The sequence below is a fragment of the Epinephelus moara genome, chromosome 9 (genome assembly GCF_006386435.1).
Source record: "Epinephelus moara isolate mb chromosome 9, YSFRI_EMoa_1.0, whole genome shotgun sequence".
Classification (NCBI taxonomy): Eukaryota; Metazoa; Chordata; class Actinopteri; order Perciformes; family Serranidae; genus Epinephelus; species Epinephelus moara.
In genome coordinates, this window is record NC_065514.1 from 11,481,983 (window position 1) to 11,494,728 (window position 12,746).

At 42.0% G+C, this 12,746-nt stretch overlaps 1 protein-coding gene across 4 annotated transcripts in view; it reads right to left on the bottom strand.

Moving 5' to 3' along the window:
- Positions 1 to 12,746, bottom strand: part of cacna1bb (calcium channel, voltage-dependent, N type, alpha 1B subunit, b) — a 257,510-nt gene that overhangs the window by 242,896 nt on the left and 1,868 nt on the right. For 2 of the 4 annotated variants that reach the window (XM_050053133.1, XM_050053132.1), the window contains exon 1: positions 1,642 to 2,447. In XM_050053133.1, the coding sequence (XP_049909090.1) occupies positions 1,642 to 1,922 (281 nt within the window). In that variant the 5' untranslated portion in view covers positions 1,923 to 2,447. Of the gene's footprint in view, positions 1 to 1,641; positions 2,448 to 10,638; positions 10,955 to 12,746 lie in introns of those variants that run through there. The other 2 variants (XM_050053130.1, XM_050053134.1) reach the window with 2 other exon arrangements.

Genomic DNA, 12,746 nt, shown 5'->3' on the forward strand with positions numbered 1-12,746 from the left:
ATCCATTTTCACTGGGTCATTGCCCGCGGGTCAGTGCCTATTGAAGGCCTATGAATCGCGAGGGAGTAGGGACCTTATGACCATTAAGGCAAAGATGTAGAATCATTACCCATAAGACACCCTGATTATGCAACCGGAACGCTGTTTTCATGGCAGTGCATTTTAAAAGGAAACGGGCGTAACGGCTACTTTTACTGCTCCAGCTGTGATTTGCAGTGTTCGGCGTGTTTGCGTGTTTTCATTTGGTCCTGTGGAGTGGCAAGTTCAGCTTGGATCAGCTCATAGGCGGCCGCTGTTATTCGATTAGAGCTAATGTTGCTCTCACGGTCATTCATGGTGCGGATCAAGCGTTCTCCCCTGGGTTTGTCACACGATCACAGGCTTTCAAGCCTTAGCTATTTCACTGCTAAAAGGTATTTATTTTAACGTGTCATTTAAGTTTGTTTCTCATTAAAATTTTACCTGTTTCAAGACTTAAACTGCAGGACCAGCTTTCAAGCTTTTGTGATTCCACTGCAAAAACATGCACTGACTGGATTTTGAGATTATATACAGGGCTTTTAGAGATGAGGTAATTACTGGAGTGACTCGGAGGAATTGTCTTTTTTTAATGCACAAATGAGTCTCAAAAACATGCTTCCATTTTTAGATTATTTACTAGTTTTCAACCCATCACAAGGTTCAAGATTTTTCTTTTAGGCTCTTAAACGTCACAATAATGTTGATTTAACCTCACTTCAAGATTGTGACACTTTCCCCATCTTGCAACAGATGAAACCTGCTCAATAATGTCCCCCTTTCACTTATCTTACGAGAGAAAACACCAACATTTGAAGGGTGACCATGACTTGCTGAAGTGGACATTTTTTTGCAGCATTGAAAGAGTTGCGTGGAGCGGTGCGCGTGGGCGACTTCAGCACCATGGAGAGGGCTCCTAACTAAGACAACGAGGCGGTGCTGCTGCTGCTGCTGCTGCTGCTGCAACCCTGGACTAGTCTCTTCTCTTTTTCTTTAAACCAGAACAAACTGCCTTTCCTTGAGAATTACACGACTAGAAAAAGATGGGGAGTGGAGGTCAGTGAGTCTGTTTACGTAGTCACATCACTGCTCTTTTACGCACGCAGCTTTTTTATTGACTTCCAGTTGCGTCGATCGATGGCGATGTTTGATTGTTATTAACTAACGCTGGGATCGCCCGGTGGACAGTTTACAGCTGGCATTTTGACAAAAGAACTTATCAGTCGAAGCGCCTGAAGGCTCTAAACTGAGCCGGCAGTAGGAAAAGGCAACACAATAGGTGGGTGTGAAGTCTTTTCACTGCCCGCACCTACTGAGGAAACATCTTTGTGTCGTGTTAAAACCAGATAAGGAGCGGGAGCGACAGGTGCTGCCAGCGTTGCGCGGAGAGGAATAAAGACAGTGTAGTACTCCACGGTGTGAAAATAACCGCTCATTCAACAAGCGAGTTAAACTGAAAGCGCAGGATATTATCAACATCAGCACCTGAACGCAACAGCTTGACAAATAGGCCCTACAGGCGGTGGTGTGTTTCTGCTTTTTCTACCATCTGTGTGTGGTTGCCAAGCGAGGACGGGCATGCACCTGCTCTGTGCGCGGTGCTGCCGGTTATAGGAAGGATATGGCCACTCTGTTATCCGCTTTGCGTACTTCCTGATGAGGTTGTCCTCGCGGAAGATGAAGAGGGAGCGGTTGACAGTGAGGCAGTTTTGTTTGACGGGGTTGGGGTTGTAAATGGCCATTGTCCGGGCTCTCTGGGCCATCGACTGCTTGTACACCCTCTGGCCGCCCGGAGCGCCACCACCCCGGGCTCCCCCTCTCCCGGCGCCCGGTCCACCTCTCCCTCCGCCGCCTGCGCCTCCTCCTCCATAGCGGGTGGGTAGATCTTCTGCGAAGCGAGCCATTCTGGAAACGCACAGATCCAAAAGGGTAAATCCAAACTGGTGTCAGTGGAAATGGAGGGGAGACGCATCACAACAAACACACTTCATCCAAACCACAGCTTAGCGTGAGGAGTGCACAGGGAAGCGCTGCGTTTGGGAAATTAAAAAACAAGGTGGCCTCATAGAAAACCATGCTGTCTTGATCCTCCCCATTCATTCATCCTCAGAGAAATTTAAAAAGTTTAAAAGCAAAACAAAAAAAGCACTTCAGCTGCGAAATGATTCACTTGGCTGAGACTGTTGCATCCATACCAGCCGGGTCTGAGTGGGAGAAAAAAATCACGCTTAAACAAAACCAGTTGAGCCTGTCTCTGTCCAAAATCCCGACAGCATCGTGTCAGCATCCAAACACCAGTTGAAACGGTCAGGGTGTCAGTCAAAATGCGCAGGAGCGTCAGGAAACACTGAAATCCCTCTGTTTTCTCTCCCCCGGCTGAAAGCAACAAGAAGACGATCCAGCCCGAGCAGTTGTCCTGTGCTTTCTGTTTGATCGCTCCCTGTATGGGGGCTGAGGGCTATATAGCGAGTCCTCGGTGGAATAAGGAAGAGCGCATGTGACCAGGATGAGCCTATCGGAGAGCGGAGCGCACAGACGCGCACACCGTCTGTTGGCTGCTTACAAGAGACTGTCAAACTAATGAAGTTCACTGGAGCCCTGCGGGTCAGAGCACGAGCGGTGATCAATCTTTGTTTCAGCGGCAACAAGAGAAAACACATTTCCTTCAGACAAGATAAGAGCTCATAAAGAGCGCCTTGTTTTCTCTGGTTTTATTTACCTTATTTATCAGAGCATCGAGAGCTGCAAACTGAAGCTACTGTTATTCAAATTTAGCCCAAGATATTCTATTCTACTCTATTCTACCCTATATTGCTCTATTCTACTCTATCCTATTCTACTCTATCTTGCACATTTCTATTCTACTCTATTCTCTTATTCTAATCTATGCTATTTTACTCTATTCTATCTTACTCTATCCTGTTCTACTCTATTTTATTCTATATACTCTATTCTATTATCTTACTCTACTTTATTCTATCTTACTCTACTTTATTCTATCTTACTCTATTCGGTTCTACTTTATTCTATCTTACTCTATTCGGTTCTACTCTATTCTATTTTATTCTATATACTCTATTCTATTATCTTACTCTACTTCATTCTATCTTACTCTATTTTATTCTACTTGGCTCTACTCCATCTTACTCTACTTTATTTTATTCTATTATCTTCTTCTAATCTATGCTATGCTAGATACTTTATTCTACTCTACCCAGTATATATCTTACCCTATTCTGTTCTACCCTACTCTACTCTATTTTATTCTATCCTACTCTATTCAATTCTTATTCAAATCTATGCTATTTTACTCTTTTCTACTCTACTCTGCTCTTCTCTATCTTACTTTACTTTATTCTAACTTACACTTTTATGTTCTACTCTATTCTATTCTTATTCTAATCTATGCTATTTTACTTTATTCTACTCTACTCTCTTACTCTGCTCTATCCTACGTCTATTCTATTATTCTAATCCATGCTATCTTATTCTACTCTACTCTCTTACTCTGCTCTATCCTACGTCTATTCTATTATTCTAATCCATGCTATCTTATTCTACTCTACTCTCTTACTCTGCTCTATCCTACGTCTATTCTCTTATTCTAATCTATGCTATTTTACATATATTTTTAAAGGGCCAGTTCAACCCAAAATCAAAAATACATATATTTCCTCTTACCTGTAGTGCTGTTTATCAGTCAAGATTGTTTTGGTGTGAGTTGCTGAGTGTTGGAGATATTGGTCGTAGAGAGTCTGCCTTCCCTCTGACATAAATATGGATCTAGATCACACTCGGTCTGTGGTGCTCAAAGTGTCAAAAAAGCAGCACATTGTCACTCCAACCTCATCACATATCAACATTTGGTCATGGACTTTCCACGTCCAGATATGATGTGAAAGGTACCCTGGGTGCATAGTATTGGACACCCTGGGACATCATGTCAAGTGCTGCCTGTTACATGCATTGTCTTCTGTTTTCACAGGAAATTTACTTTTACATACAGTCTCTTTCAAAATAAATGCACTACATCAGTACAACAACACAAATTGATGTTTTTTTTTCTTCAACAACAAATTGACGTTATAATCTCATGGGACACAAGCACAACTCTCCCGGGTGAAAGTCGGTTTTTATTGGACCTATCCATCACCCCTTCCACCAACCTGGGACTTTCACTGCCTTATTTTCGTTCTTGTCTCGCCACATTTCTCTGTGACGCCGCCAGGCACCGTTAAAATATAACAGCGACCGGCTGCTATCATGCAGACATTAAAGGACAGCTTTTTTTGTGGGTGTCTGACGCCGCAAGTCATTGCCCAAGCGCCAGATTTCGAAGTGAGACCAGGTTGCAAAAAAAAATTTCTAAAACTCAACAGCAAAGTCTCGTTCTATGATTCATGACCCGGTTACTCAAGATAATCTACAGACCTTGTTGTCAAGAGTTTTATGTAGGAACTATTTTCTTTCTACACCCGCCATATGTATCACCGTGCAGAAGGAAGAGTGCATCTACTCATGGACAAGAGACTCGTGTTTGTAACAGTGTGTCATGTAAACATTAATGGCGTCCTTCTCAGCTGCGCTGAGGTGAACTGTGTCTTTAACTCTGTGAGGATTTTTAAATCAGCTTTACTTCCTTATTGTTTGGTGTCCTACAGAGTCCACTGCTGAATGTGCAGCAAAATAGATGTATAATTTATGAAAAGTCAGCCAAATTTTTCTTATCACCTTGTTAAAACCCAACATGTAGAAAAGGTGACAAAATATGGAGATGACCGTAAAGCACTGTAATTCTACCAAATAATAATATTACGTGTTTTATGTTTTATATGTGCAATAGGGGCGTAAATCACCAGCTTCATCACGATACGATATTATATCTATTTGTTTGGATGACGATACGATGTTTGCGATTTTGATTCGATTCGATTCAGGAGCCTGCGATCGATATGACGCAATATCATATGCCCATCTAATACAATCATTTACATCAACTCACAAAAACAACTAGAATATGATTTGACCATTTTATTTCTGAGCTCTGTTTGTTGTTTGAGCGGAGGCGCGCTTGCCCAGAAATGGTGAAACAGATGTGCTATGTGAATTTCAAAATAAATGTGTATCTTTAAGATGAGGATATGGATCGATGTTTTCATTTTGCATCGATATAATCGGATCGTTAATCAGTGAATTGATGTATCGATGTGGATCAATGTATCGTTACACACCTAATGTGCAATGCATGAATACATTCATTTGTTAGCCACAGGTCATTCACAGACTAATGTGCGTATTTATCCCACATGGTGACATTATGTTTAGGGTCAGTTAAATCTCAGAGAGGTCCGACTTCCTGTTCAATCAAATACCTCAATGTCCATATTGCTACAGTATAGTAGGGCTGTACTCACAAAATATTTACCTAATGAGATTTCTGACAGATTATCATCAGTAATGTGGATGTAATGACTAAGTGGGTAAAGGCAAACAATAGAACAGCTAGAACAGTCTGGTGAGTTTAGATAATTACGTCACTTTACTGTAATGCAGCCTTTAAAACCAGGAAAAGACAACACTTGCGATATAACGATATCCAAAATCTAAGAGGATATGGTCTCATATTGTGATATCAATATAGTATTGATATACTGCCCAGCTCTACTCCCCGTTGGACTCCTTATTAACCAACTGTACAGAAATCCAGATACACATTTTAGAGGGACAGTGCTGTATCCTTCCATTGTGCAGACTCCATTGTATTTAACCATGTTAAATAAGATTCAAAATCATGTTCATAACCTGACAAATCAGGAAATGTCAAGAAGTTTCAAGGTGATCGAAACATTTTTAGTCAGTTTTTTTGAGTCATTAAAGATGGCCGGGCTCTCCAGGACCTCAGACAGCACACTGGGGTTGTTATTGACTTTCCAACAGCAGCTCTGCACAGAACAGTGTGTTTCTGAGAAACTCCTAATTAAGCACAGAGCTCCTCAGAGTTGTTTCACCTCCTCTGTAAGTTTCTGTAAGTCGACTGAGGTAACGACACCAGACAAAGCTATGGTTTATACACATATGCAGATGCTGCAGATGCTTTTGATGGCCTGGACCATTTGACCGCTCTCAAGACTTGATGTAGGCAAAGGGAAGAAACACTATGCAACATAATTATCATCCTATGTTTTCCACATTTTAGAGGCTAAACATGGCTTTTGGCAGCAATGAAAACACATACAGTAGTTGTTCCGTTGCTGGCTCAAATTCAATTTGTCTACTTAATTCTGTATTTTATTACTCAGACTATTCATTCTGTCATTGTTGTTGTCATGTGCTCCCTGTGTATGTTTTATTAAACTATTCCATTCTGTATATGTTAGTCATTTATCATAGGGAGGAAATAAACAAGCCATGTTTATGGTGGCTACAGGGATTCACAGACCGCTATAAATTTAGCTAATAGCCTGCTGAGAAGAACATTAATTACCGTTGGGAACATTTTGTGTGTGGCGTTTACCGGAGATGATGGTTATGCTTTTGAAATTAGATTTAGAAAATGAATTAAAATGTGACATCAAAACTTTTTTTCACTTGGTCACTTAGATTTAAGGCTTGTATTGGTTTTCACTCAGCAGTTTCCATTTCCTGTCCGAGAGATATAAAAATAGTCTGAAAGCGGTGTGCTTACTGCAACTTGATCTTGAGATGATTTATAGATCAACAATTATCAGATAATGGTCTGCTTTTATCCTCTTTTTATGTTTTGTTTTTAGTCATTCAATTCGTATAAAGTGTATGCTCAGTGGTGGATGTACAAACACTACACCTTAAGTAAACAAAGGTGCACAAAGGTATGTGAGCTGGTGTCCGCACACTTTTGGCCAGACAGTGTAAGCTCTGATGCTCTTTCAGACTGATCATGTTTCAATTTGGGGAAACCACATGCCATTTATTCAAGAACTTATATAATGTGTGTGTGACTACCTACAGCGCAACATCTGACCACACTTTATAACATCAGACTTTGGTTATACCTTTATTTGTTGTTTGGTCTGTGTTCAATCCATTTAACCAGCAGCACACCAGACCAGTCTAGTTTTTAACTTATTCACATCCAGAGCCCATTTATAAATGGGCCCAGTCTTTTCCTGTATTGCTCATTATTAATTTAGCATTCAAACATCAAATTCATCTCTCTGTTAACATCATCTGCAGCCCAATCATTGACACAAAGGCTCTATGCACGGCTGAGGAGCCCTCTAGTGGTTGAGCTAGTGTACTGCAAACAGAATACAGAAGACTCACTGTATTATCTGTCAAATCTCAACACAATAATGTTCCCTTCGTAATAAATTAATTTATCCAGAGAACTGGAGTTGGTTATGTGATACTTTTGTAACCAGTATAAACCAATTTACCAAAAAAGTTCTTATCTAAGAGGCTTAATTACGAGCTGGACAACTTCCCCAGGGCCCCCCAAGAGAACTCCTTGGGCCCCTAGAAGCTGTGAAAGCTTACTTTGCCACTGTCGACTGGTTTGTGTTAATTTAATTGAAAGTATGTTTGATAATATACACCACTAAAGCACATTACATAATGACTGTGGTTTCTGACTGGCTTTATTTTCCTAACAGTGACAGAACATGGGCCTTTAGTGAGTTCCTGCTTTGTTAACTTATTTTGAGGTCCTGTCGTAAGGAGGCTACCTGTGTCAAAATCTAGTTTAATTGCTTTCCTTGTTTCCATTTTTGCGTATATATTAAGTATTCCTAAATTATTGTGTCGATTCAGATTACTACACAGCAAATATGTGACCATGTAGGGGAGACTGGGGACAGTTGTATCATTTTTGGCCATTTTACCAATAAATCAAAAACCATTTAACTGGAAAAGCTAATCTGCTATATTATAAACTACTGAAACTATTGCTGTACCTGACTCCGAATTAGCCTGCGTCAGTTGAATAAGATTCAGCTATTTATTACAAATATTCACTGTTTCTTTTTTTTTTCTTCTTTTTTTTCCCCTCAGGGGGACGTTTAGTGCGGCAGCAGCATTCATAGTAAACATTTTGATTGGGAAATACACATGTGGACCATCGCAAACCCTAAATTGGAGTACGAATTGAACCACATAAACATCAGCACGACCGGTACAAGTCTGCGGACATGGACCACGGAAATATCCAAGTCTTAACAGGACCAGCTGGAGCCAGACCTCCTCTGACCTGGAATAGCTTTGCAAGAACACAATGCAGAATTAGTCTTCATCAAAGGAGTCTGGAATTTTCTGATCCTTGATAAGTTTCAGGGGGGTTCTCGTTGCTTAAATTTATTTCTCTCATAGCTTTAGAACTTCTTTTCCAATTAAAGTGTGCAAATGATTATCATTAGCATGTAGTTTAGTTTATGTAGGGCTTTAGGGCGCATACACCAAACTGACAGTCAGCTGTCGGGTGTTGTTGGGCCGTCGCTGAGTGTCTGTTGCTCTAGGTTTTGCTGTGTGTCCCGTAACGTGGGCACTTGTCAGCTTTTTTTCCGGTTGCTAAGCCCATTGGTGAATGAAATCACTCTGACTTGCAGTTCAGCTTAGTGCGCAAGAAGCGAAACAGAAGTAAGGAAAGTGAACAAACAGCTCGAATTGTCTCGAATCTGTGCTGTCTGTCTTCAGGTTTCCCTTTGTAAATGACGAATACAGACTACTGTCCCCTCCTGGTGTGGAGGAGCATGCAGGTGCAGAATGTACGTGCTAGTTGACCACTGGCTATAGTCTTTGTGGTGTGTGCACAAGTGCAACTTTTTGGCCTTCATGACAGCGAGTCCTTTGATTTCAGTTTAGTGTGTCTTGGCCTTTAAAATATAAATAAAAAGCACTTTGTTCGGGGATGGTTGTAAAAAGGCGTTATAATTGTTTCTGTATTACCTGCCACTTTTCACCTCACGCCAAGTAGTCTGACTGCTTGTTCGACACGTTAGTCATTTCTGTTTTTAGCCTACAATACAGTGGTTTTGATAATACCTGTTTGGATTCCTAGACATTTGATTTCAGGAGGGTGTCAAACATCTCACAGAGAAGTTTATGATTTTACCTTCAAAATAAAAAAACACTTTTGTTGCTAATTTTCTCTGGGGGGTTTCAAATGTGGCTCATTTTTTGTAAGCAAGAAGACAATCTGAGCATGCTACAACTGTCCCTGGTCTCCCCTATTACTCTATCGCTGCACATTGTAGAGACAGAGGAAGGAAATGGGTTAATATGGGCCTTGCAGTCTTTGCAGTTTGGTACATATAATCAAGTGATACTGATTTTAATCTTACCAAGATTTTCAGCATCTACACTCACAGACCACTTTATTAGGTACACCTAGCTAGTACCAGGTTGGACACACTTTTGCCTTCAGAACTGCCTTTATGCTTGGTGGCATAGATTCAACAAGGTGCTGGAAACATTCCTCAGAGATTTTGGTCCATATTGACATGATAGCATCACGTAGTTGCTGCAGATTTGTCGGCTGCACATCCATGATGTGAATCTCCCGTTCCACCACATCCCAAAGATGCTCTATTGGATTGAGATCTGGTGACTGTGGAGGCCATTGGAGTACAGTGAACTCATTGTCATGTTCAAGAAACCAGTTTGAGATGATTTGAGCTTTGTGACATGGTGCGTTATCCTGCTGGAAGTAGCCATCAGAAGATGGGTACACTGTGGTCATAAAGGGATGGACACGGTCAGCAACAACACTCAGGTAGGCTGTGGTGTTTAAACCATGCTCAGTTGGTACTAAGGGACCCAAAGTGTGCCAAGAAAATACCCCCCACACCATTACACCACCAGCAGCCTGAAACGTTGATACAAGGCAGGATGGATCCATGCTTTCATGCTGTTTACACCAAATTCTGACCCTACCATCTGAATGTGGCAGCAGAAATCCAGACTCATCAGACCAGGCAATGTTTTTCCAATTTTCTATTGTCCAGTTTGTAAATTGTAGCCTCAGTTTCCTGTTGTTAGCTGACAGGAGTGGCACCTGGTGTGGTCTTCTGCTGCTGTAGCCCATCCGCTTCAAGGTTGGACGTGTTGTTGGTTCACAGATGGTCTTCTGCAGACCTTGGTTGTAACCAGTGGTTATTTGAGTTACTGTTGCCTTTCTATCATCTTGAACCAGTCTGGCCATTCTCCTCTGACCTCTGGCATCAACAAGGCATTTTCACCCAGAGAACTGCTGCAGTGCTCACTGGATATTTTCTGTTTTACGTCCTCTGTAAACCCTAGAGATGGTTGTGCTTTAGAAGTTTCCGAAATACTCAGACCAGCCCGTCTGTCACCAACAACCATGCCACGTTCAAACTCCTTTAAATCACCTTTCTTCCCCATTCTGATGCTCAGTTTGAACTTCAGCAGGTCGTCTTGACCATGTCTACATGCCTAAATGTATTGAGTTGCTGCCACGTGATTGGCTTATTAGCTATTTGCTTAGGAGCAGTTGAACAGGTGTACCTAATAAAGTGGCCGGTGAGTGTATATGGAAATGCTTCAGCCTACATGTTATTTCTCCTCAAGAGGATTTAAATGCAGGAGTTTTACTTGTTAACATTTAGTTTGAAGCTTTGTGTGTCTCACCCGCGAGGCCATTTCACGCTGTTCAGGGTCTCGTGCTTCCGGATGACGTGACGCACACCGTCTCTCCTTCCCGCCCTGCTCAACCCGTCCAGGTGTAAAACTGCGTCATACTCGTGCTCGGTGTCGGTGTGGGCACTTCTCCATGGCGGCTCCTCCGGGTCTTCAGTGCAGGTGTCGTCCCCCTCCACAGGCTCCGGCTCCGCCTCTGACCGCTGGCCGGCACGGCCCTTCCTGTCAGGTGACGGAGCCCAGGTGTCCTCGTACTCTGCCCCCAGGGTGAGCATCCTCCAGGAGCCCAGCGTGGCTGCGCGGACCGCTGGTAGGGGGGAAGTGATTAAGGGGAAAGTTTAAGGCATGGTTCCATTTCTGGTTTGTTCACACTTTTATATGTTGTGTAATGAAATTAGGTCAATGCCAAACTTTCTTAAATTGATTGATTGAAACAGATAATTTTTAAAAAATAACAGACATTTTTAGGGGAAAAAGACATCATTACACTTAATACACTTACACACACAGCTGTTGGGCACTTTTCTTGCCACAAATATTTCATCTTGCTGTATTTTTATCTGGCACAAACATATACACATACACATAGGCTACTGAAACTGTTTGGAAATGATGCAGCCACATGCTTTTTATTAATATAACTTCACCATTGATGATTTTTTTATGACTTGCAATTTTTATTTTACAATATTCAAATCAGTCACATCATATTTTCTGCTAATACAGTCCATCACAACAACAAAACGTGCCCCTACACCCGTCCCACCCATTACCACGAGGGGTCAAGGTGTAGGTAAGCTAGAAGGAATATCCGGAGAAAAAATAATTAAATAAAAGAAAAGAAAGTAAGTAAGTAATAAAGGCACATGCCCATCATATCTCAAACCTGTTCATCACAAACAGTGCTCCTCCACTTGTTCTTCACACTGCTACATATATAGTGTCCAGATACATGTCCCAATTCAGGAGCAGTGATGGACTCAGGATGTTTGAAGGGCAGGGGCGAAAAGGAAAAAAGGGCACCTACTGTATGGCATGGGGACAAGAGGGCAGCCAAAAGGGCACATCGTCTTGTTTGAATCACTCAAGAGGGCAGCCTCTATCTTCTATACAATATCCTTTCATATACTGCTACTTTGCCTAATTCAGTCACCCATCCCTGAAAAGGAGGTTCTAGCAACAATATAACATTAGCTGACATATAGATGGACTTTTTCTGTTAAATTGAGTTGTAATCTACTGTAATGCTAATGCCAACTAATGCCAGTTACCTGCCATCAAGCCACCAAGGCCCTCAGCAGTTGGTGTTTGCTGCTCAACACACTGGTGAGGCTACATTTAAACATGATTCATATGTCAGGTGGAGACAAATGGGGTCATTCCTATGTTCCCAGGGTCCTGTGTTTTCCAGATTTATATAAGTAATGGGAACAAGACAAAGGGTCCTATGTTCCCAGGGTTCTACTTGATATGGCACATACTGAGAACATGACCAGGGTCCTATATTCCTCAGATTTATATTCATAATGGGAACATGGAAAGGGGTCCTTTGTTCCCAGGGTCCTATGCTGCGAGAGTCATATATTTCTCAGATTTATATGCATGATGGAAACTTGGGAACGGGTCCGTTGTTCCCAGGGTCTTATGTTCCCCAGATTTTTATATATAATGGGAACATGACAAAGGGTCCTATGTTCCCAGGGTTCCACTTTCCCCAGATTTATATGGCATATACTGGGATCATGACCAGGGTCCTATTTTCCTCAGATTTATCTTCATAATGGGAACTTGACAAGGGGTCCTTTGTTCCCAGGGTCAGATGTTCCCAGAGTCTTATGTTCCCCAAATGTATATACATAATGGGAATATGACAAGGCCCTGCGATAGACTGGCGACCTGTCCAGGGTGTACCCCACCTCTCGCCCGATATCAGCTGGGATAGGCTCCAGCCCCCCCGCGACCCTCAAGAGGATGAAGCGGTTAGAAGATGAATGAATGAATGAATGAATATGACAAGGCGTTCCATGTTCCCAGGGTCCTATGCTGCCAGAATCCTATGTTTCTCAGATTTATATGCATGATGGGAACTTGACAAGGGG